Source organism: Eleutherodactylus coqui, chromosome 1, assembly GCF_035609145.1.
Source record: "Eleutherodactylus coqui strain aEleCoq1 chromosome 1, aEleCoq1.hap1, whole genome shotgun sequence".
In the NCBI taxonomy this organism is placed as follows: domain Eukaryota; kingdom Metazoa; phylum Chordata; class Amphibia; order Anura; family Eleutherodactylidae; genus Eleutherodactylus; species Eleutherodactylus coqui.
Window position 1 is genome coordinate 109,249,499 of NC_089837.1, and position 26,843 is coordinate 109,276,341.

General features: G+C 45.5%; 1 protein-coding gene across 1 annotated transcript in view; it reads right to left on the reverse strand.

Annotated features, from left to right (window-relative positions):
- LOC136625041 (putative serine protease K12H4.7) overlaps nucleotides 1–21,059 on the reverse strand; it is a 42,284-nt gene extending 21,225 nt beyond the window's left edge. Inside the window, exons 1-4 of the mRNA XM_066598976.1 lie at nucleotides 20,865–21,059; nucleotides 15,540–15,721; nucleotides 11,952–12,184; nucleotides 1,082–1,217 (exon numbers count right to left, since the gene is read on the reverse strand). Coding sequence (XP_066455073.1) covers nucleotides 1,082–1,217; nucleotides 11,952–12,184; nucleotides 15,540–15,721; nucleotides 20,865–21,032 — 719 coding nt within the window. The 5' untranslated portion in view covers nucleotides 21,033–21,059. The remainder of the gene's footprint in view (nucleotides 1–1,081; nucleotides 1,218–11,951; nucleotides 12,185–15,539; nucleotides 15,722–20,864) is intronic.
- Nucleotides 21,060–26,843: the final 5,784 nt, after the last annotated feature.

The following is a 26,843-nucleotide window of genomic DNA, read 5'->3' on the forward strand; positions in this document are numbered from 1 at the left end:
ACGCAGTGAACACGTATGATACATGCATATTTGCACATGAAATGCATGGCCTTTTTTAGATTGCATTTGCGATATTATGTTTGTGCATGCATAGATAAGCAGCGATTATATACAGGAAAATTAATAAAAATTGTAAGCATAAGCCAAAATACACAGGGAATAGGCAATTTTCAGTCTGTGAATATGCTGCATATTCACAGACCGAAATACACTTATGATGCCCATGTGAATGAGTCCCAAGGGTGCTATCTTAAGATGAGCGAGCATACTCTGTAAGGCGATATACTCGAGAGAGCATCGCCTTTTTTGAGTACCTGCTGGCTCATCCCTGAAGATTCAGGGGGGCCGCAGGGGTCGTCGCGGGGCAGTGAGGGGGAGCGGGGAGGAGAGTAAGAGAGAGATCACTCTCTCTCTACCGATCCCCTCTGCAACCCCCCGCTCACCCCTGCGGCCACCCCGAATCTTCAGGGATGAGCCAGCAGGTACTCAAAAAAGGCGATGCTCTCTTGAATATATCGCCTTGCCTTTTTTGAGTATCTGCTGGCTCATCCCTGAAGATTCAGGGGGGCCGCAGGGGTCGTCGCAGGGCAGCGAGGGGGAGCGGGGAGGAGAGTAAGAGAGATCACTCTCTCTCCCGATCCCCTCTGTAACCCCCCGCTCACCCCTGCGGCCACCCCGAATCTTCAGGGATGAGCCAGCAGGTACTCAAAAAAGGCGATGCTCTCTCGAATATATCGCCTTACCGAGTATGCTTGCTCATCTCTAATGCTGTTACATGGGCTTGAATTATTCCACACCAGAGCCCACAAGTCTCATTGGGGATTTTGATATGAAATTGTAAACCGATTTAAGCCATTCCAATTCCACGCCAAAATCTGCATGTTGTGCAGAATAATTCTGTCCATGTGAAAGGCCCCTAAGGAAACCAAGATTAGAGCCCCTATGGAAGCCGTCACTAGGGCCAGATCACCCAGGCTTCTCTAGAAAGGCTATTTAGGGCCAAATAATCTTTAACGACTATTAAACAAATACCTCTACAGAGTAGACAATGCTTTAAAATAGATTCGGACATAAAACTTACTAAAAATCCTTGCTTATTTTCCCATAATTCTCCTGGTAATCCAAGAGCTCAATCAACGTGTCGAAGGCGATCTTAATCATCTCAGAGCAATTAGTGTGATTTCTTGATAGGGAAATCTGTACAACATCCAGGTATGCTGCAAAGAAAGAGCGAAAACCTTGTTACAATAAGCACCTCAGTATGTACAGGCCTTCAGGAGAAAAATGGCCCAGTCACATGGTCAGATTCCGCTTTTTATTCTTGAAGCGCAGTTTATAAAGATGAAAAGCGAATATTGATTGCTTGAGATTCTGTGCAATGAGTAATTTCACTTATTACTTTCAGCTGGGAAAAAGGGATCCCCTCTGTTATCTCCCCTGCATGCCATTAACATAGATTGTGGCAGGTAAAGGGATGTTATCAACCATCTGCAATAGTGTACTGGCCTGCCTATGCTCGCTATTATAAGCGAAAAAGCACTGCCATACAGAAGTACGGCAATGCATTATCATCATGATCAGAGATTTTATGGATCAAGTGCCATACAGGAAAAAAAAAAAAAACTTTTTGCACACGTTCCCGTTAAAAAATAAATAAATATTTAAAGAAATACCACATTCTTCGTATCATTGTATCTGGAAATTGTACAGCATTTATCCTGCACACCAAAAAACGGAAAATAACCCCCCCCCCCCCCCCCCCCCAAAAAAAAAACCAAACAAACAAAATAAAAAAAAATAAAAAAATTAAAACCACCACATGCAATAAAAGCTCGTCCTGCAAAAGACTCTAACAGAGCTCCGTCTATTAAAAAAAAAGTAGTTTAAAAGAAATGTTGTGGGACTTTGAATGCAAGGAGAGATCCCTCTATTATACACACACACACACACACACACACACACACACACGGCAGAATTGATGCAATTTCTCTCGTACTCCAAACAAAACAAAGTGTTACAATACATTATATATACCCCAAAAATGTTGCCAATTAAAAACTAGTCTGCAAAAAAAAAAATAAATAAATAAATAAATAAATAAAACATTGCAGCCTTATGGCCATTGAAGTGAATGAAACTAAGCTGCAACACCCCACACAGCCTGTGGACAAGTGTGGCACTGTTTTGGGGGAGAAATCTGCCAAAACCACCCCTTTAAGTTCCGCAAGTTGTGTGGTGGGCCCTTCATATAGCCTACAGATGGTTGATCAGATGGAGATCTGGAAAATAGGAGGTCAAGACAAATACCTTGAATTCTTTGTCATGTTCCAAACCATTGCCGAAGTGCGACTAGGCACATTATCTTATGGTTGCAGATCAAGTACACCTCTTCATAGAAGCTGTAATTCCATATTTAGGTAGGTTTCCCAGAGCAGCACACTTGCCTCCGCCAGGCTTTTCATCCCATAGAGCTTTGTCAAGCTCCGATACGCAGATGCCCATTGTTGTTGCTTTCAGCAGTGGGCAGGGGTCATCATGGGCACTGAACACTAAGCGGCTATGCAGCCCCAATAAGCAGCAAGCTGTGTAACACTATGTTCTGACCCCTTTATATCATAGTGAGAATGAACTCTCAGCAATTTGTACTATAGTAGCCCTTTAGTAGGACAAACCCAACAGGCTAGCGTTCTCTCTCCATGGATATCAAACAGCCTTGAGTGCCCTTGAGCCTGGATCACTTCTGGTATGTACAAACCACTCCATATTAACACCCCACAAAACCAGTTGTATAGGAGATGCTTTGATCCAGTTGGCTATCCAACACAATTTTCCACCCGCTGTTCCCCCTTTACATTTCCTTTATTCTGCCGGCAGGGCTGACAGCTGAGACAATTTAATCAGCACTCCCCAGGCAGAGCACAGCATGCAGTCCAGCTTATCAGCTGTTCTGACGAACGATGGATTTCATGCAGTGAAAGTCATAGTTCGGCAGTAAAGTGAAAGATGGGCACATTTACACACAATGATTATCACTCAAAAGATGGCCTTTGAGCAATAACAGTTGTGTCTAAATGGGCCTTTACCCAGTCTGCCAACTTCAAGAACTCACTTGCTGCCCAATATAGCCCAACCCTGTGACAGATGCCATTGTCATGAGATAATCAGTATTATTCACATCACCAGACAGTGGTTTTAGGCTTAGAACTAAGGTCATCAATGCATACCAACTTTCTCATAAACCGTAATAGTATGAAATAACTTTAAATAGTACGCCAAAAAGTTTCCTTCTGGCATATGCTTAGCCAGCATGGGGATACTGCATCCTCAACTATACTGAAAAGTGCAGTTAATTAGGTTTTTCAGTACAACTCTCTACAAAAATCATGCATACTTTTCAGTATTGATGGAATAACCTTAGGATAGGCCATTGACGTTTCACTGCTGCTGATCTCTGAGGGGTTTCTGAGAGCTGCCATCCTGGAATACCTCAAGGAAACCAACAGAATAACTCCTCATTATGGGTCATGAGCGATCGATCATGTCAGACCAATCTGATCAGCTTCTACGATGAAGTAAGCTCTAGGCTGGATCGGGGAGACTATTGATTTCGTATATCTGGATTTTTCTAAAGCATTTGACACCGTGCTGCATAATAGGCTGATATATAAACTGAGACAGCTTGGATTGGGCGAAAAGATGTGTATCTGGGTAAAGAACTGGCTCAGAGATAGAAAGCAGAGGGTGGTAATAAATGGTTAATACTCTGATTGGGCCACCATTGCTAATGGGGTGCCACAGGGCTCAGTATTAGGCCCCATTCTGTTAAATATATTTATAGTAAAATATCGATATTTGCAGATGATACAAAATTATATAAGATAATTAATACAAACGATGGACATTGTACGGCTGCAAACGGACCTAGATAAGCTGGGGGCTTGGGCAGAAAAATGGCAAATGAAGTTCAATATTGATAAATTTAAGGTTCTGCACATGGGCAGGAGAAACAGATGTCACCACTATACACTTGGGGTACTGCTAGGGAAAAGTGATATGGAAAAAGACCTGGGGGTACTAGTGGATTGTAGACTAAACTGGAGTAACCGATGCCAGTCAGCTGCTGCAAAGGCAAATAAAATCTTGGGGTGCAATAAAAGAGGTATAGGAGCGAGAAAATTATTCTTCCACAAGGCACTTGTCAGGCCTCACATGGAATACTGTGTACAGTTCTGGACACCGTTACTCAGGAAAGATGTTACAGTGCTGGAGGGGGTTCAAAGAAGGGCAACTATGTATAAATACATTAGGGACGATACAAGGATCTTTCTCATGATCTGTTTATACCCATGACTGCGACATAACAAGAGGACATCCTCTACGTCTAGAAGAAAGCAGGTTTCATAGCCAACACAGAAGGGGGTTCTTTACTGTAAGAGCAGTGAGACTCTGGAACACTCTGCCCAAAGATGTGGTGAGGGCAAAAATTAATGGAGGAGTTTAAGAGGGGACTAGACGATCTTTCAGAGCGCTACAACATTGCAGGAAACAACCAGCAGGGTGGTTGATCCGGGATTGGGGGCAGGTAGGAACTTTCCAATGTTGATCCAGGGATGATTCTGACTGCCATTATGAAGTCGGGAAGGAATTTTCTTCCACTAAATGGGGTAAATTGGCTTCTGCCTCATTGAGGTTTTTTTTTGCCTTCCTCTGGATCAACAAGGAGGGAGTGGAAACAGGCTGAACAGTGTCTTTTTTCAGCCTTACATACTATGTTACTTGGATTGCAAGAGAAAGCTTACAAGTGTTAGGTGCGTCGGAGTCCAACTGCTGGGGCTTCCATCAAGTGCTACCTTGTCCATCAAGTGCCTAGAACCAGCATAACTTAAGTACCCATAACGCCCTACAGCATATAGTTGTGCAATGTGCGGACACCATACATTACTTGTCCAGTCATCATGCAAAACGCATATAAAAAACACGTCGGCACGCAGATTCTTCAAACTCAGATCATGGTTCAAGTGAAGAACTGTTCTAGTGAAGGAACATTTTCCATGCAAGTTCTGTTACAGACAGAACTCGAGAATAGGCGGTTGTGTGAACACAGACTTAAAAGCCATATGCCCTGTTGTTGAAGTCTTTGCATAATCCCAGAAGGAGACTTCACTGCATTTAGTAGAGAAGTATGTAAACATCTACTAATCACGAACATTATATCCCGAACTACTCTGGTAATCTAAGGCAATTACAGCACCAAAGCTACAGATAATCCCTTTTATCTCCACTAAATTAAAAGCAGTAAACAAACTACTGTTGTTCCCAACAAAAGCCTTTGATGTAATTTTGTATCTTGTAATGAGTATTGTCTAGTGATGTGGCATTTTAGACAAAAGAAGAGAGAGTTAGCATATGTTCACACGGGGTGGAAATGCTGCGGAAAAACTCAATTACGTTATGTATATTATACAAATGGGAAGATGGAACAACACCTTTGCAGCGCCACCTATTGGAAGGCAGCATTCTTGTGTTAAGGTTGTGCTTCTGGGACCTTGTGCACACCTTCACAGGTAGGGGTTTATTGAGATGGCTGGGTATGGAATTCTCCACCAGCCAATCCCCCTGGTCTGCGGCAGATAAATACCAGCAAACTCTTGTGAGAGATTTCTGGTCATTTTAGTGCTTTACTCTGCGTTGAGCCTACACAGAGCTGGTGTTTGCATGCTTGTCTGTAGTGTCCCTCAGTCCCTGAAGACAGTCTGGACACCTGTAGTCCTTGTCTGTATCATATGCAGACCTGCTCTTCCCTTCGACAGATGTGGCCTCCAGATGTCTGATGTCCTATGTATGTGTGTCAGATGGGTGATGCCTGACACTGTTCCCTCTCTATTCCGCTGGTGTGAGGACACTTGGACTGACTATGGTTGACCATCTTTATGCATGTGAGCTCTGGGTGGGGTTCCTGTTATACGCACAACCATGTATGTTGGTGTGAACAGTGACATGTGTTATGTCTGTTCAAGTGGCCAGACATGTGCTTTATATGCAGTCCTGTTCTGTGTTCAGTGTGTGTGAATAGTGTCATGTCCTACGTGCGTTTTGGGCACTTCTCCAGGTTCCTGATCAGGGATAGCCAGGTCCCAGATGAAGACAGTGAGGCCGACTTCATCGGGACGATTACCCTGCTTTTAGGCAGGGGTTCCCCACTTTTCCTGATTAGTAAGGGACAGGGGTCCTTCCATCATAGCCTGGAGAGGTGCAATTGCGGTTTTAAAAGGACACAATCCTGTGTCCGTATCGAGGCGGGACGCTTTAGTGCGCCGAGCAGATGCAACATCATGCAAGTCAATGTCAGACTTTTTAATCAAGCCTTATAACAATGACTGGGTATCGTGAGCCAAAGCCAGAATACACAGACTGCTGTTTCAAGGTGGTTGCCACTCATCAGTGTGCAGTAGTCTGACATCGACTTGCAAGACTGCTGCCATCCAATAGGTGGCGAAGCAGAGTTATTGTTCCATCTTCCTATTTGCACATTTCCCCAGAGGAACATGGATGGCCTTATAAGTCATCTCCTTAAGAAGAAACGATGCTCTTCCTGACCCATATATTATACACACACACAGGGCTCATTCACACTTGTGTTTAGTCTGTGTTAAGGATTTCAGTCTCCGTTTAAGAGATAGAGTTAAAATGGAATCAATACCTTTTACTACCATTGATTTTAATTACGGGGATTTTAACCATTTAAAACAAGTTTTTGTGGAGGGAAAAAAAAGGTTCAATTTGTCCATTTTTTTCTTATTAAAATAAAAATAAAAAAAAAAAGCAAAAAAAAAAAACTACTACTTTATTGAACTTTTCTTTGACACTATTATTTTAGTCCCTGTAGGGGATGTGATTGCTTGATTGCTCGGATAGTACACTGCATTACATGTGTAGAGCATTCTACTAAGCCTATGACAGTAGCTTATTAGACTCTGTGGGAGGCAAGGCCTAATCTGCTGAGTTACATGGCAGACATGGAGGCCTTTGCCAGGCTTTCAGCTGCCATGGGAACCAATTGGTAACTTGCACTGTGGAGAGCTGATGTGTGATAGAAGAGACCTCTTTCCCGTGTCTGGTTATATGGTGCAGTTGGTATTGATTGTGGCATGTAAAGTGTTAAACTGCCAGGATCTGAGCTTTCTCCTCTTCTGGCAGTTAGAGCAGGAGCCGGCCACTGACTTAAAAAGATGTATGCAAGGTTTTAAGCCTATTAGTGAGGTCAGTAAAAAGACGAATTAGCTGTCACTAAGGGGTTAAACAAATGAATATATTGATACATCTGGTTACCTGTTTTGTTTTTTTTATCACCATCATGTACATTGTGTGTTTTTTGACCAAGTTTGATATCATCTTAAAACATTTAGGTCTTCATTCATTTTCGCTGTGATTATACACCTATGGGCTCCATGTTAGTTAGTGGCACGCTTTCACTTCATGGACATATACTTCTCATATACACAAAAACTGTGTGAAAACTGTATACTAGGTGTGCCTTAACTTATAATTATCACAATAAATGGCAAAGCCAATCAATTTGTATCATATAATTTGTAAATAAAATGGATTCAAATTTCTTGGTCACGTGATGTCACCCCCAACAAGTTTTTCACGTGATGTGAGCTTGAGTGACTTGAGCCTTGTTATGGCTTGAGAAAGGGGGGGGGGGGGGGGCAGTGCGACTCAAACACGTCACCAATAAACTAACCTTCCTATATTGCCCCATCCTGATTGCTTACTTCCCAGCGGTGCGGGAAATCTCCATTTTCTGCTTTTCGCAGTTTCATGCACGTCATTTTTCATTCCAACAACAATCACAGGAAACCACATCGTGATTTTTGGGACATATTGGGCCTCATTTATTAACCCTTTCCAATCCAATGTCGGGCCTGCCCCGACATCATAATTTCCTTCCACAGCTGCGATGTCGGGGCAGGCCCGACACTGCAGAGCAGGAGTGCATCTGCACCTGATCGTCAGACACATCGGGTGCAGAAACACTTCTGCACTGGTCCCCATCGAGGACCCCCGAGGAGAAGGCAGAAAGGGTTTTTATCCCTTTCTGCCTTCTCCTTTACACATTACATAGCACTCAATTAGCGCTATGTAATGCACAGAGATTCCGGCCGGCGATCATGTGACCGCCGGTGTTACCTGACCCCCGGCAGTCACATGAACGCCGAGCCGGGAGCCTGCACAGTGGGGGGGGCCTGCTTACCTGTCCGGCGTCTTCCGCATTCTCCCTCTGCCTCCCGTCTCGGCGATCATGTGACCGCTGGGTGCCACCTGACCCCAGCGGTCACATGATCGCCGAGCCGGGAGGCAGAGGGAGAATGCGGAAGACGCCGGACAGGTAAGCAGGTCCCTTTATGGTGCAGTGAGCATCTGCACCCTCCTGAACTCTGTCAGTTCAGGAGGGTGCAGGGAAATGTATTTTTTCTCATCCATTCTCCCCAGCTCCGATTTATTTGGAGCTGGGGAGAATGAATGAGAAAAAATAATTGGATTGGAAAGGGTTAAAGCCGTCTAATAGTACAAATGTCTGTTGCCCATAGCAACCCATCACAGCTCAGCTTTTATTTTACCATAGCAGTATAAGGAAAGAGAAGTGGTGCTGTGATGCGTTGCTATGGGCAACAAAGACAGTTGTACAAGTCGATGGGTTCGATACATGAGGCCACTGTATAGTATGGAGGAAATTTACTAAGACCAGCATATCCAACACTGATCTTCGTATAATTTCCCCTTGTGCACGATGCACCTAGTACATGAGCAGGCTCACACCTCACCATGCAGTAAGCTTATCTCAGCACCTCAATGCGCCCACATGGAAATGTAACCTAGATCCGACCCACCACACTTTATGCATAAATCTGGCAGGGAGGCCACGCCCCCTCCAAAAGCCCCACCCACTATTTGTGAAAGTGGTGATGCCAGCACAAAAAGCAGAACAGTGGCAATGTTTTTGTGCAAGTGGGGCCTGCAGTAAAATTTGCAACTGTTCTACACCAGAATTCTTGTATACCGACATTAATAGGTGTCCCTGTATATGATCTGTCTAAGGCCGGCTTCACAAGGGCATAAGGGCATTTGCGTGCGCCCGAGCTCTGCGTGTTTCAGTAATGAACAATTTTTTTTTGCATGCACATAGCCTTTTTTTTTACTGTACTTTGTGACCGCACGGCATGTTCATGTGCGTGCAGCCAGATACCAGATGTGTTTTTTGTTCAGTCGCATTGCAGAGTGCTTCACGGATCTCCTTGTGTATGCTCCTTCTGGGTCCTTCAACCTGAATTAATATAACCTGCATTTTCATTCTATGATACCGTGTTCCCAATGCCGTGTTCTATGTTACCGCGGTGTCCCAATGCCTCCTGATGGTCTTTGGCGGCGCTGCAGTAAACTGAGTCCTCCTTGTCTCACAGCTGAGCTTCTTCCTGGTGACAGGGCTTTGAATACTCCACTTGCAGCAAAGCGAGCGCTGTGATTGGCCAACAACAGCCGGCGCTCGTTGGGCCAATCATAGCCATTGGTGCCACTGAATGGCTGTGATTGGCTGCTGGCACTCGATTAGCCAATCACAGCGCTCTCTTTGCTGGAGGCGGTGTATTCAAAGCCCCGTCACCAGCAGAAGCTGAGATAACAGACGGGGAGGACTCAGCAGTTTGCCGCAGCGCCGCCGGAGACCCATCAGGACATCGCGGACCAGGAGAGCATTGATTTTTTTTTTTTGGAAAGGGGGGGGCATGTTAGCTAGATCCTATTTTTGGGGGAGGCCTTATATTTCAAGCCTCCCCCAAAAACTCAGTAGGTCTTACTATTGGGGTAGGACCTATTTTCAGGGAAACGCGGTATACAAAATAATCTTATTTTATTGAGTAATGATCTCTGTACTGCAAGCACAAATAGGTGCACGTGAAAGCAACCCAAGACTCCCTACACACAACATTGTATAACAAATGTATAGATTTGGACTGACTGTCTGGATTACCCTCAACATACATCCTCGATGTGACTACAGTAGTGCAGGTTACCGTACTAACATCTACTTGTTTTGTTAAAGCGAACGCGAGGATGCGTTTGGCACCAACAATTAGAATTCTGGGCAGGTCACGGCTCAGCTGTACAACTAGCAATCATTAACAAGAGCTCAGCTGCAACTCGACCTCCGCTGCCAGAGAGGCACCATTGAATCTCTCAGCTGCGCAGGAAATGCTGTGTGCTTCACATTTGGCACACAGATAGAATGTTTTTTTTTTTTTTGTTTGTTTTTCAGCTGCGCAGGAAATGCTGTGTGCTTCACATTTGGCACACAGATAGAATGTTTTTTTTTTTTTTGTTTGTTTTTTTAATCTGAGGAAAGATAAAACATACTTTTAACCATCAGCGGAAAATGCTAGTAAGAGACCCCATATACTAGTAGTAACACTTATGGATGCCGCTGGATCGGCACAGATCTGTACGGAATGAGTAAGGGTCCATTTACACCAAATGATAGAAAACCAAAAGCTGGAACCCAAGTATATTTAGATCATAAATCCAATGTGTAATAAAGGGTTAGCAAAGGCGTGAGTTATCGTGTGTCTGATGCTGAATATTTGACATAATTAAAGGAGAAATCTCGTGTAGAAGCTGGCAACTTTATTACACATTGGATTAATTGTCTGCTGCTGAGACATGCAGATGGCCAAGACTCCATGCAGAGATCTCAAGGAGCAGTGCTTTCCTAAAGCCTAGGATGATGGCGAGCGTTTCATATCTTTTTTGAGATATAAAGTCCAAGTTTATATTTCGATCACCAATCTGAGTTTTAGGGTACCTTTACACAGGACACCTGTGCCTTACACAGGAGTGATAGTCATCCAGGTGAATGGAGGCGGAGCGGCCAGGGATCCTTCCAACCACCCGCCTCTATTCACAGTAAACAAAAGTCGCTCAACATAGAGTGGCTCCAGTTTACACGGACTAGCAGTCGCTTGGTGTTTAGTTCTGCTAAAAACCAAGTGACTCTTGCATTGAGCTAGAAATCGCTCACCTGTTCTATTGGTTGCCGCAAGTATACAGGACAATTATCGCCTGAATTTGGCTAAAAAATAAATAAATAGATCCTGCATTTATGGTACCCGCCTTGTAGTGCTGATACATCAGTCTTCAGGCTTACACAAGTAAAAGATGGGAACAGAATGATGAAACTTGATTTTATGTCAATAATTGCTGGTAGGCCCAATGAAGGTATCCTATAACAATCCACGCATCGGCTAATGTTAAAAGGAGTTGTTCCACTTCCAGCAGTTTTGCAGCAGGAAGTAGACAGCTCTGCACGTTGTGTAGTGGCCTGGCTTGGTACTGCAGGCTAAGTCCTATTGAAGAGAATAGGACTCAGCCTGCAGTACCAACCCGGCGCCGGATGCTGTCTGCTTCCTGCAGCAACATAGCTAGGAGTGGGACAACCCTTTAAAATCTCTTTAGGGAGGGTGGTTAAATATCTCCAAATCCTCGCCTTTACCTGTACTGCTTTGTAGACTAATCGGAGGATGCGTGTTTGTTTCCATGCAAATGATTAGGAACGTGTAGATAGAGTATTGGTTGGTTAAGGTTGCGTTCACATGTATTGAGTTTGGTGCAAAATCTGCACTATTGGTGCAGCTTTTGACTTACATCTGCAGCAGACTTTACCACTACAACTGAAAGGGTGATAACTGCTGTGCAAAATATGCTGTGGATCTCTTCCAAAAAATGCCACATGTGATCACCTCAAAGCGGTGTATTTCTGTAGATTTACAACAGGGGAGTTAGGCTTATGCATCTTTTTCTAGTAAAAAAAAAAAAAAGTTACCCAAGGCAGGGTCTTACATGGCCCTACAGATGTAATTCACAGGTGAAAGCATCATAACTCGTTCATTTACACTTACCTGAAAAATTCAGAGCAGCTACTACAGGAGCGCTGCTAGCAACAGCTGCATGCACCAAGTGGGGATATTTTTTTCGATACCATGCTGCAAGACATCCAGGATAGGAACCGCCAAACACAATCCATTTCCTGTCACCTAAGCCCAGTTTTTCAGTCATCACAGTCTGGAAATGGGCAAGATCTGCTAAGGCTTGTTGACTGCTCAGGTAACGCAAATTCTCCACACTCATATCCCTACAGGAAAGAACAGAGCGGGTCAAGTGGGTTTCATTATATCCTTTCTGACACTTAATGAACTGTCTGAGGCCACCATGTAGCATATGCTGCTAGCTACACTACCAGTACCCCATAGCTGAGCCACATACATTGCAGAGCTCTGTACTAAACACACATACATCTGAGAACATACACTGATACGATTAGCATTTTCTAATTGAAAGATGGAGTTTTTGCAATTAAAAATCATTGTTCAGTTTGAAATATTGTGCTCTTATGTTTCCGTACATGCATCGGTTCTCAGATGCCAGGAAAAAATGTAAAAAAAGAAACATATCATATTTATATATATATGATCTGATGCATTGGATTCCAATATAGCGCCAGGTTGAAAAGATAGTCCTGGAACTAGCTTTCCGTCCAGAATACATCGGCCGCTTCATAGACTCCTATGGGAGCAAATGACAGCGGATGGAGAACGAAGTTGGGAGAGAGTTTAGCAGCGTGACTGCCAAATTCCCTCCCTCTTCTCCTCTCCTTCGGCTGTTTGCAATGAGCGAGGGTGAAGTGGGGGTGGAGCCAAGATCCACCCCATCCCATTGCTGGCTGCAGACAAGGGGCAGGTGCTTAGCTCTGCCCCTGTCCCACCCACTCCCATTGCAAACAGCTGGAGGGAAGGAGAGAGGAGGTGAGCCAGCAACAGCATTGCAGCCTTGGAGTATATGCGCCAGGGCCTGTGCTGTTTGAATGGGCGCACAAACGTTAGATTTGTGCGCTAGTTCACATGTTTTTACGGCGTCGGTGGGTGCATGTAAAACCGCCTACGACTATGTGAGAGAGGCCTTAGGCTGAATGCTGCATGAATAGCAACCCAATAACGTCCTCACCAATGTGAAGGTGCCCTTAATGCTCATGGCCAAACCAGGGGGCTAACCAAGAACACATAGAATAATGGCCTACCTACACGCAAAGACAATCTTTAAAATGATTGAAAGATTGACAGTCATTTTACATAAAGTGTTAATGGACACTAATGTCTACTAACACTTTATGAGCTTCATTTGCATGTAAGAGGGCCTCTGGAATCTGTTTGCAGAGCCCAGCATGTGGTCTGAGCTCTGCACACAGCTCCTTTGTTCTCACACGGGCTGTCGGCAGAATACAATGCAATCTCCGACTCCCGTAGAGAACACAGCATGTGGTCACAGTCATCTTCTGTCCGGCTGAACGATGATTTTAAGCTCATCTTAAAAATCATCATTCAGCCGAAAACTAAACAATTGCAGCGTTTACACGCAATGATAAATCACTCATCTTCGGTCGTTTGACTTCTGAGCGATAATCGTGGTGTGTAAATGGGCATTAATTCAGGCAGCATGGGCATAACTATAGTATCAGGGTAGCAGGCATAGCAGGAGAGTATTTTGGTGACTGCTGGCTAAATTTTGCAAGTACTGTATATAAAAGACAAACTTGATGAGAAAACAAAAAGTGTTAAAAGTTATTAATGGAAAATATAGTATTGATTCTGGGATGATATGTGGACAACACATATCAGCACCACACAGCTGGTGCGCCAGCTTCTATCCCAGAGCAGTGTTTAAAGCCGGCTCCACTCTGAAGCGCTGCACACTTTACAACCCATGTGTTGGAAAAAGGGTCACAGGAGTTTCCCAGAAACGCTAGCTTTTCTCCTTAAGTAGAGCACCTAGACGGTGAGTGAGGAGACCTGAAAGGCCATTTTTGCTCCTCTAGGTAATATGCAAATAAGGGAGATGAAACAATACCTCCACAGTGCCACCTATTGGAAGGCAGCAATGCCTAAAGTCAATGTTAGACTCTTCATACAAGCCTTGCAACAATGACCAGGAATTAAAAGCACAGTCAGAGTTCATGCATAGACAGCTGTTTAAGGGTTTTTGCCCTTCAATGTGCAGTAGGATCCTGACTTTGCTAGAGAGAGGCCTGGGATGTGGGTCGGAAATGCTATCTTTTCTCCTTAAAAACCCTTAAACAGCTGTCTGTGTGTGGGCTCTGACTTTGCTTTTAATTCCTGGTCATTGTTGCAAGGCTTGTATAAAGAGTCTAACATTGACTTTAGGTATTGCTGCCTTCCAATAGGTGGCACTGTGGAGGTATTGTTTCATCGCCCTTATTAGGAGTTTCCCAAAAATGGCGTTTGACCTTAATGTTACATATTTTTTATTGTACTTTTAATTAAATGCATGGATTAAAAAAAAAAAAAAAAAAAAATACAAATCTGTTTAATTTCTTATTTTGTCATTTTCTCATTGTGTGTGAAGAAAAAAAAAAAAAAAGAACACACTAAAAAGTGATAGTTTGAGCGTTCATCGTTGCGTCTAAACGCGCGCTCATCGTGCACTGTTAGCTGATCGTTAAATTCAGTCCAAACTAAAAATCGTCCTTCAGCCCTATCAGCAGTTCTCGTGGATAGTGCTGATAGCATGGTTTCCCGTCAGAGAACAAAGGAGCTGAATGCAGATAAGAGCCTTCGGGCTATTAACTGCTTTCAGCTAAAAGGCTTCATTTGCACGCTTAATTGCTATTAAAGGGGTTGTCCCGCGCCGAAACGGGTTTTGTTTTTTTTCAATAGGCGGGGGGCTACGGGGGGTTCGGCGCGAGACAAACCCAATGCATGTGCTAAAAAAAAAACAAACATTTAGTACTTACCCAAATCCCCGCGCTGCGGCGACTTCTTCCTTACCTTACTAAGATGGCCGCCGGGATCTTCACCCACGATGCACCGCGGGTCTTCTCCCATGGTGCACCGTGGGCTCTGTGCGGTCCATTGCCGATTCCAGCCTCCTGATTGGCTGGAATCGGCACACGTGACGGGGCGGAGCTACGAGGACCAGCTCTCCGGCACGAGCATCCCCATTCACCAGGGAGAAGACCGGACTGCACAAGCGCGTCTAATCGGGCGATTAGACGCTGAAATTAGACGGCACCATGGTGACGGGGACGCTAGCAACGGAGCAGGTAAGTGAATAACTTCTGTATGGCCAATATTTAATGCACGATGTACATTACAAAGTGCATTAATATGGCCATACAGAAGTGTATACCCCAACTTGCTTTCGCGGGACAACCCCTTTAAGTAGCTGAGTAGCTACTTAATAGTTTATGCAAAATGATCGCTCAAAGCTGTCACAAACTGTCGTTTGTGACAGATCTGTTTTTTTTTTCCCCGGTTTGATTTCAGTTTCTCTCCTGCAAAAACAGAGCAGAGAGATGGAAACCCTAAAGTGAGCCAGGTGTGAAAGCGGTCTATTGTAATAATATTTACAAGATATACAAGAGAACGCATTTTTGACCGCAGATCAGCCAATCTACACGTCATCATTATCCCTACTCCGTTGGATGACTTTTGCCGTAGAATCTGTGTTCCAGAAGTAGACAAAGTGCTCCCATCTTCTCAGCATATGTTATCCAAGTGCCCTGCGTCATCCAGGCTGGATTAGCGGCACCTTCTCCTCCGATCATCAGGAACACAGGACCGCCACTCTGGGTGAAGGAGTCGTTCATAAAGTATCTCTGAAGAAGAAAAAAATACACTTGTTCATACTTCCAGATCATCATTGGAACAGACAATGGCTTAGAAAAAAGTGACAATTTCCATTCAACATACACAAAAAGTACATATATTAGGCTAAAGTGACACGTTTTATAGGCGCAAGATTTCTGCATTCCCTCAACGACTGCAGCTTCAGCCTTTCCTTCTGCACCACACACTGCAGCCTATTCCCTTTATTGGAAAGTTATCATACAATCTAATTGCTATAGAATTGGAAAAGGTGACAGACTAATGAAATAATTAGCTTTTTTATGGTGTAGCGACCCGTGCTTCACCACCCTGAAATAGACTGCAGTGCCTCATGCTAGGTATGCCAGGGCTTGCTTGACCCCTAGTGGCCATATTAAGTAGTAAGCAGTGTTTGTTCCGCACTGAAAACCACATCGGACATCTCCATATATCTGTGGAATAAGTCATTAAAAGCGAACACAAAACACCTCTCATACGCGTCCTTACAATCTTCTCACAGGAACAGTGGATTTGCTACAAAAGTGATAACCTTTTGCCATTTGACCCAGTACCAGGATGGTATCACCTATGCAAATACATGGTGGGTCACGGAAGAGTAGCCCACCTCTGACAATACTGTTACTGGAAGAATGAGCAAGGGGATTTTCAATTCATGTATTTTTTAAAGCGTTACCCACATTACAACAAACACTGGAAGCAGTTCTCGTTCACTTCTGTGTGTTGTGGGGCAATATGCAAAATGTTGGCTGATACTGCCTACAGCTCTTCAACGGTGATGCTGTGGAAAGTGTTCACGAAGTTTATCTTGACCATTTATGGTATGCATACTGGTGTACACAAACTGCTTTAAATTTCCCCAGATAAAAGTCACACGTGGACAAGTCCAGGGAACATGGTGGCTATAACTTCCTGCTCAGTTTGCTCTTCTGTAAACACATCATGAACCCGTGCTAGTGAGTCGCAGACAGTTACCCCAATCTTGTTAGTAAAGGCAGTACATTCTTTCTTCTGATGTTAGTTGGATGTAAAACTGATCAACCCAGTCCAGATAAAGTGTGATATTCCGTTGATTTGAAGAGATTTGGACCCATTATTCGTGACACTGCGCACCAAACACTAATTTTCTGGTCATGCAGTGGAGTTTCGCGAGTCAGGTGGGGATTGCCAGTAAACCAGTGTATTCCGTGAACTCACGTGACCTGATAAACGAATCGCCACTTCATCCATCATAGGGTGCAGCAATCAGTCCAAAAGTCCTCTAGCAGTCATAGGCAGCAATCATGTACAGTTAACCCTTTCCAATCCACTGTCTGACGTCAAAAGGCATTCTGATTGAAGGCTGTACAGCTTCTGATGTCGGAAGACGTCCAGCAGGGTATTCTTACTGTATATTACTGGCTGCTCTGTTGCTCTAGCCAGCAGGTGGTGCCATTGTATAATGGCAGAAAGAGAAAAACCCTTGGAAAACCCTGAATCCAAAATTGGATTGCAAAGGGTTAATCCATGCATTTCGCTTTATCAAGCTCTTTCAGCTCGCACAGTGTTTGCAATCCACCAACTTGCTGACAGTCTCAGAGTTGATTTTCAAGGGCAATTTGCTGCTGAAGGACACCAACTACTTTGGACCTCCAGACCACCGGAGGCCTCAGCTTCGTCCTGTCTGTGACAGACCTGGTCTGCCACCATTTCTGGCTCTGATTACAACATTTAGCAAGTGGTTTTGTACTTGTTGGCATAGGCCTCTTGCGTACCCTTAATTGGTCGACTTCGCACGTAGCCTCCCACTATAACTATTCACTGTTGTGGAAAGATCATCCTCCTTCCGATGCGTCACCCACAGGAGGGCTAGAGTAAGGCTGAAACACAGCACGAGTGGGCGACACTACTTCACCAGACCGGGTGCAAGGGGCTACAGCCTCCTCCAAGGACTGTGCTGCTGGGATCAAAGACAGACTACTTTTCCGTGGGCCACTCTGTGGAATATAATGACTATTTATAAGGAATTACACAACATAATCAGAGATAAACGGCTTTTGTTGCCCAAAATGGATCACTATGTTCGTCAAGCCACATTTTGGATGTCAGCAGGGCCGCGACCCGTTGTTGGTTCTAGCTAGTAGCAGGTCCTCTTTAATGATTTTGTACAGTATGGCTAGAAAACAGATCCACTTTAAAAAAAAGTTTAGATAATTAACCAAATCACATGACAGCGCGGTGAAGTTTTATTCAGCTTTTTCACTTTAGACGAGTTTGTAGGCTCGGCACATACTGAGCGGTACACAGCGTACAGTACGAAGGTCATACTCTTCCGGTGCCTGCACACACTGCAGACCTGCCCGATTGGCAGTCGGCACAGCAACAAGTCCGTGTGCCACCTAGCAGCCAGTGGAGAGTCACAGCATTAAGGCTGGGCTAACACAACCATATGGTAATTGCGTATGTACTGCGTTGCGAACACACCCATAGAAAACAATATGGCGGGTTTTTTTATTTTTACAAACACAATATACACAAAACGTTGATATGAAAATCAATACGAAGCGTTGATGTAAAGATCGCCATTCACGCGCACGTACATTGCATGTGCAATACGCAATTCAAATACGTGTGTGTGAGCCCGGCCAAAGCACATTGCATTTTTTTTGCGTGCGCATTTCGCCTGTTGTGTGCAAGAGGCACTTTTGCCGGTAATGCACAGTTAGTTACTGCATATTGAGCGTGCAAAACCCGCGTCTGGTACTCTGCAAAGAACGCTTGTATCAGAGAGCTCATTTCCATGGGCGGATCATTGATCCGTATTACAGGATCTTTGTATCCACATAATACAGACAGCATAAACCTCTTTCATATTGTATAGGGTTATTCAGATGTGAGATATATATATATATATATTTGATGATGATGAATGTTTTTATGACTCTTAGGCCGCCTGCAGACGGGTGGAAATTCCGCGGCGGGATTTCCGCCCCTGGAAGCTGCCATACGATTGCGTTAACAAACGCAATCCTAGGCAGACGGCCGCGGTTTGGCTGCGTGAAATCTCGCGCAGCAAACAAATCGCGGCATGCTCTATTTCTGTGCGGGACTCGCAGAGCCCCGCACAGAAACGTCACTCACCGGCCGCCCGCCGCGCCAGCCACATCACGTCACATGACACGCCCACAGCGTAATATGACGCGGCAGCAGTAGGCAGGGAAGCGGTTTCACGCTATCTTCCGCTGTGCTATAGCGGAAGATAGCGTGACGGACGGCTTCCATTGACTGCAATGGAAGCCGTCAGCGCGTACGCCCGCGGCAAATAGAGCATGCCGTGGGTGAGGTCGGGTGATTTCACGGTGCGGAATTCCGCGGTGGAATTCCGCACCGTAAGCCCTGAGCTATTAGGTTCAATAGAACTTAATAACTGCGGGCAACGCGGCGGAAATCCTTCCGTGGGAAGGAGCCCTAAATGTCTGGTCTGTTACCAAGAAAGTGTCATTAATCATTCTGTTAGTGAATGGTCATTATAATTCACAACAAAAGCTCTTAATTTAAGTCTTATAAGGTTCATATACATTGCAGTTACCTGTAACTGAATAAAACATCTTAAAAAGTAAAAAAAAAGATTCTTATTTTTAGTAAGTTTACATTCAAACACGTCCTGTCTGTTACCATATGAAAAAATAAATTAGGGGTGTTTATAACTAACAGATCAGAACAAGTGCAAAACAGATAATCTTTTAAGACTATACTGGAAATAATGCGAAAGTCTTGATTATATATTAACTAAGAGAACAGAAATTTTGGAAAAAACAAGCATTCTGCAATTGCTATTCTTGTGCATGTCCTGTCTGTTACTAAATCTCACATGTCATTTACTAAGAGTTGGTACAAAGCTAGGAGGTAGATATGACTGATACATTTGTCACAGTGCATAGTTTAACTACCTATAGCTATTTTTAAAGTTTCGGATAAAAATATATTTTAAAAAATGTGAAAAAATTTGCATGTGCGTGTCCTGTCCGTTACCATGGAATGCACTGGGTTTTTTTGTGTATGTATATAAAAGCAGGTATATTTTGTGCCTGAAAAAAAAAACTGCAACATGTCCCATTTTGGTCCGCGTTTATGGGAAATACACGATTACATGCACATTCACCGCAGTTTTACACATGTTGGCAGGGGACAGTGGATTTTAAAAAATTGTGACATTAATTTGGGCCTTCGTGCGCGTGAAAAAAAAAAGGGAACTGAAAGCAGATAGAACGGCTCCTGTTTGTTTCTGTTCTGTCAGGTTTCCGAGTTTTGCGCCATTTTTCTAAGGAAAAAACAGAAAATCTGACAGAACAGAAGTGAACAGATAACCCTTTTGTTAACACTGCATCCATTAAAGGAGATGTCCCGCGCCGAAACGGGTTTTTTTTTTTTTTTAAACCCCCCCCCCCCCCCGTTCGGCGCGAGACAACCCCGATGCAGGGGTTAAAAAAACCACCCGCACAGCGCTTACCTGAATCCCGGCGGTCCGGCGTCTTCATACTCACCTGCTGAAGATGGCCGCCGGGATCCTCTGTCTTCGTGGACCGCAGCTCTTCTGTGCGGTCCACTGCCGATTCCAGCCTCCTGATTGGCTGGAATCGGCACGTGACGGGGCGGAGCTACACGGAGCTACGCGGAGCCCCATAGAGAAGAGGAGAAGACCCGGACTGCGCAAGCGCGGCTAATTTGGCCATCGGAGGGCGAAAATTAGTCGGCACCATGGAGACGAGGACGCCAGCAACGGAGCAGGTAAGTATAAAACTTTTTATAACTTCTGTATGGCTCATAATTAATGCACAATGTACATTACAAAGTGCATTAATATGGCCATACAGAAGTGTATAGACCCACTTGCTGCCGCGGGACAACCCCTTTAACACAGGTGGGAAGGGGTTAACGTGAATCGCCACACATTGGTGGCATATGATGGGGCACATGTGCGCTTTAAATACCAGGGATGATGGTCACCTCCATGTGACACTGGTGGGCACGTCACCCCCTGCAGTGCAATACACTACTACACTGCAGTACCAGGTGTGCCCACACACATACACAGCTCTGCTACTCCATAGATAAGCACTAGTTACTCCACTGGGTGAGCCGCGTCCTGTGACTTGCCTGCTGCCAAGCCCTGGTGTCGGCGCCATTGTAGTGGTCCAGCCTCTGTGTGAACCAGCGCTCCTGCCCCTCCAGCAGCACGCCTGGGGCGCTCGGAAGCCTCCTGTGTGTGAGGGCATTACTAGCTGCCAGCCCGAGGGCAAGCACCAGCAGCAGTGCGGCCGCCATGTTCCGTCACGTGACCTCGCGCTTCACTTCCCCTCACACATATACGGCCGCCTGGGGAAGTTCCTGGCAAGGTTCCCCCAGCAGGTCATGTCGGCAGGGTGTCTGATGGCATCACCTCTGAGGAGACCCTGACAACATGACCTGCTGGGGGGCAGTGAGGAGGAAAGGGTTAAAAGCACTGTGAGCAGGAAAGGGTTAAAAGCACTGCGAGCAGGAAAGGGTTAAAAGCACATTATAATCAGGGATTATAGCCGGAATAATTGCGCCATGGCAGATTGGCACGCTATTATTTAACGCCGAAGCGGGGAGTAGATCCAAAAGCAGAAGTGTAATGGCTCACGAACACCAACATATAGCCCGGGCCTCTTCAGACGGGCGCATGCGCAAATATGCTTGCCACGATAGAGCGCATTTACGCATGAATAAGTCGAGCGTCTTCGTATTTTGGTCCAAACTGCACTATTGCGCACAATAAAGTAAGCAGAACGACAGGCCGGACCTACGAATACAAAATACAGGAGAGAAAGACAGGGCAAGGCCTATGTTTTCTCATGACTCAGAATTGTGCGCGCAAATCACGCTCTTGGGAACGAATCCATTAAAATCGAGGGCTTCACTCTGACGCAAAAAGCTCCACGAACACGTTGGCCTGTTTAAGACCGCAGGGATTACACAGATGAGCGTGATTTTGTCCCATTATGTGGCCATGATTTTCACGAAACCATTGATTTCAATGGTTTCCTTTCACTATCGGGATCCTCAGGCGTTATTACCACGGAATATATAGGCCGCGCCCTAAACGTCTCGCACGTACTTTATCTCACGCGCTACAGGGCAGAATTCGAACAGTCGGAAAAAAACGAGTCAATGCACAACTCCACTTCGTAGCGGCGAGCTTAGTAGTATTCTGAGAATGGCGCATACATCCGTGTGTGTGCGCCCTAAGGCTGCGTTCACACATCGCTGATTTGTTACGGATCTGCAGATTTCACCTTTTCAATTGAATTCAAATTGAAGTTGTGAAATCTGCTTCAGATCTGCACCAAAATCCGCAGCAAATCAGCGACATAGGACCGTACCCTAATGGCGGCCACATACAGATGTAAGCGCGAAAACCCTCATTCTTGCGCAACATATATGTGCAGCGGCGGTGATTTTTTTGCTCAGGCCTGTGCAATTACTGAGCACCGCACAGGCTCCGCCCTGATTTAAAAGGCTAATTAGCCTTACAAGGTAGCGGTGTTCGCGGGTGTACGCAGTGGTTTGTGTATAGCCATGCGTACATACATGAGGACCCCCGTAGGCTCCTATGGGGACCAAAAAAATAGAGCATGCTGCAGGCTTTTTTCTCGCAAGCGAAATGTGCGCTCGAAGAACCTTGAGAATGAACCGATTAAAATCAATAGGTTTTATTCATTGCGTACTGCACACGCAAAAACTGCCCACGGAAATACGCCTGTGAGCAGGAGCCCGGGCTGTTCACACAGGCATGAGTGCATTTTGGCTGTGCAAATCCACAGCATATTTTGCGCACAGATCGCACGTGCGGGAAAACACCCACAGCATGCTCCATTTCGTGCGGGTCTCCCGTGGCTTCCATTGAAGCCTATGGGAGCTGTCCGGTCCCACGGCACACCCGCAGCTGTATTTCTGCCGTGCCGCGGGAGAGCAGGGGTTCAAAAAAAGATGTGCATGGTGCATGCGTGCGGCACGCTGTCGGCGTGCCAAGCACATCCGCCGGGCTGCAGAAAAAAGATCCGTCCGCAACAGAGGGCAGATCCGCAGCATCTGGACAGGTAAGTATATCTTGTTTTCAGGCTTCATGTCTGTGGGAAAGGAGGGACCCGCTGTGGGATTCTGCATGGAGAATCCGTGTGGACCCGAATTTCCCGGTGGACATGAGGCCTAATACACACAAATGCGCACCAAGATGGGTCATGCCCCTTTTTTTCACTTAATCACACGTCGCGTAAAAACATACGCTCATGTGAAGTCAATGAGCTCTATTTACTGCGTATTACGCACGCAGAATTCTTATGTGTAGTGTTCTGCTCAATTACATTTGTGTGAATGAGCCCTATAGCCGAATTAACGTGAACATATGTAAATTTGCACGCACATCGGCCCCACATTGCTGCACATCAGGCATTGCCTATTTGTGTGCGCAACAATGTGTCTTTATTGTACTTTTTGTGCGCACAGGTTGTACGCACTTGCATGCGCAAAAAAAATGCACCAATGAACGACGAACAAGAATTTGTTTGCTTCTTGTTCATCGTTCAGTTTTTACATGCAGAATACTGAACAATGGATCGGCCCGCGTAAACAGGAAGCTGACAAGTCGGAACGATCTCATTCACTGAAGCTGGCTTCACATGCGCATAAGTGCATTTGTACCACGTTTTTGCTCATTGGGTGTCACATATTTGCGCATGACTCTACCTTCTTCGGTACTTTTTGCATGTGCAAAACGTGCAAATTTACGCACACAAAAAAACCGCAGCCGCGGTCCCGTACGTTGAAATGGCTAATTAGTTTCATATGTTCTATTTTCCTGCACAAATGCGCAGAAAAGTAGAACATGTTACTAATATTTTGCATGGTGGAATTGCGCATTCATAATATGCGCTTGTGAATGAACCAATTGAAATCACTGAGCCAAAGCCAGAAGTGGATTCAAAAGATATTGGAAAACCACTGACGTCACGGGATAGCAGTATGTTAATTGGTGGAGGTAATGACTTGGAAGCTCCCACACTTGTATATATTGTGAAGTTTAACATTGGTCAGTGTACTCATGGCAAGGCGCCATTAATTCGGAGTTCGAATGAGGCATGATAGTGTCAGACAGATAGCACATTCCATTTCCAAATTTGTGTTGGTGAGACCCCCGCCGTTCTGCAAAATGGGACTCCTGTGTCCCATTATCCTGTCACTGCTTCATCCCATGCAGTGACATCAGTGTCAAGGAAGGACTGGCAACTAGAGATGAGCGAGCATACTTGCTAAGGGCAATTACTCGAGCGAGCATTGCCCTTAGTGAGTACCTGCCCGCTCGGAAGAAAGATTCAGGTGCCGGCGCAGGTGTGCCGTGAGTTGCAGGGGGGGGGGGGGGGGGGAGAGAGAGATCTCCCCTCCGCTCCCCGCCTCCAGCTGGCACCCGAATCTTTTCTTCTGAGCGGGCAGGTACTCGCTAAGGACAATGCTCGCTCGAGTAATTGCCCTTAGCAAGTATGCTCACTCATCTCTACTGGCAACACATGGGAGTCAGTGCTCCATTCACTTCAATGAGGCTGGAGGAGATACCTAAGCGGATCAGGTATCTCGGCAGTCCCACTGAAAGTATATGAAGTGCTGGTGCGCCGGCACAACCAGCAACTCATTCAGCCTCCTCCTCACTGTCGAGGGTGCAGTAACCCCGCAGTGAGGATGACGGACACGTAACCCCCAACCTCAGGATCGGCAGGGGTCTCAGCAGTGTCCATATTTCATAAATCCTTTGCTAAGAAATGAAAAAACAAATAACTGGGCCTGTTTCAGGTATTTTTTGTGAATAACGGACATATGGACCTCTTCTGCCTGCATATCAAACTGCTCATGTGTGAAAAAATGTACATTAGGGTATTTCATCCTAGGAGAAGAAAAAAAGTCAAACAAGCCGTTTCTCCTGCTAGGAAACCCAAAAATGACTCAATAACCTTTTAATTTTTATATGGACATGAAGGAGATTTATAAAAAGTATTCGAAAGAAAAACTTTGTTTGTTGCTAATAACAACCAATCAAAGAGCAGCTTTAATTTTTAAGAGCATTATTAGGTCTGAAAGCTGTGCTGTGATTGGTTGCTACAGGCAACTTGACAGTTTTTCTTTGAGACAGTTCCATAAATCTCCCTATACGTCTATCGACGCATCAGACCTCTCAGCGAAGTAGTACCCACGACTTTAAGATGCGACCACCAGACAGACGTTGGACTCTGCGTTCCACAAACATGTACTCATTAGAACAGTGAGTGCTTACTGTTTACGAATACTAATAAACAGGTTTATTTAAACAATGTCAAAGGGCATTTCAGAATAAGTATTGTGAAGGAAGGGTAACAACAAAATCCTGGATTCACAAATTGGTGAAGAATGAAAAATTAAAGGAAGGTTACTGTCAACAAGATGTTCGCAACGTGCCGCACATGTAAGACAAGCCTGAGGGAAATTGAAAATTATTGTGGTGACCGATTCATTTTGAAAAATCTGTGCCCGCCAAGATCACCAGATCTGATGCCACCTGATTTTTTCTTGTCGGGTTTTCTGCAAACTGTCTATAGAGCAATAAGCTGTGACCAATTACCACCCTGAAAGACGCAATATAGCAGGAGGCAGCTGCCATTACCAATGTTACAGTTGTCTTTACCAATATGTAGGCTCGCATACAAAAGTACTTGGATGCTTGAGTGGCCATTTTCAGCATATGCTTTTAGGCCGCCTGCAGATGGCCGGGTCGGATCCCGCTGCGAGAATTCTCGCAGCGAGACCAGACCTGAGCCCCTGCAGGGACCAGTGCGGCGCTCGCCTCTCCCGCGGCTCCTGCTCTTTGATGTGCCGGCCAGCCGGCGTATGCGCAGAGCGGAGCCGGCGGCTGGGGAGTGACATTTCTGTGCGGACCTCTGCGAGACGCGCACAGAAATAGAACATTTGTTTTCCGCGTGTAATTGGACAAATTGCGGCCGTCCACATAGGATTGCGTATTGTAATATAATCCTATGCAGGCGGGCAGGGGCGGAAATTCTGCGGGAAATCCCGCCGCAGAATTTCCGCCCTTGTGAGTATGATGAAATGCCCCCAGCAGCTGATTGGCTGCCGCAGACGTACCCTCCTGAACTTGGCTTCCTGCTTCATCTTACCGGCCCCCTGGAACACATGCTGCTGGAAGGGGCGCTGGCACTGAGGCAGCGGCTACTGTTGGGCGGCCAGCTCCAACGTACTAGAATCTCAAGCCACTACTACTACTGCTGCTGGCCGCACCTCATCTGTCAGTCCTCACTACAACCACCCAACACAGTGCAAGACGGGGTGCTGACTCACACCACCGTCCCCCGCAGGGTCTGTGCCACTGTCTTCTGCGTTGTGTGCCAGGTTGTCAGCCGCCCCTACGCCGCTCTGGATGGAATAGCACTAACCACCAGCAGCCAATTGGCAGCTAGGGGCATGACCAGGGCGTACCCTCCAGCTAAGCCTGGTCAACCCCTAGTTTCCGGTGGAGACAAGATGCACCACTACTGTGCCAAACATATAAGGCTACTTTCACATATGCATTGGAGGTTCAGGTTTCCTGCTGTATTCAGGAAGCAGGAAAGGGGAATCCCCTGGCCAAACAACCCCGTCTTATTCTACCGGGAAAAAAAGCGCTGCATGCATTTTGTGCTGGATCTGCAACGGAACCTCTGACTGGATGTTACATCGCAGATGTGAAACTGCCCTAATTATCTTTAATTTAAATTGCATTACTGCTATATTTACTACACCCTGGCTCACGCCTCAAACGCTCTTCATCCGGCGGTGCCCTAGAAGTGCTGAACGGCTGTGGAGGAAGTCGCAAATGTCCGCAGACTTCCTCCACTACAAATTCATGCTCAGAACCTACAACCTCGCCCTCCACCATGCCAAACAAGTCTATTTCACCTCTCTAGTTTCCTCACTATCACACAACCCTAAACGGCTCTTTGATACTTTTCACTCCCTTCTCAGCCCTAAACCGCAGCCCCCTGTGACGGATCTCAGTGCTGAAGAGCTGGCTGCTTACTTCAAAAAAGAAAATTG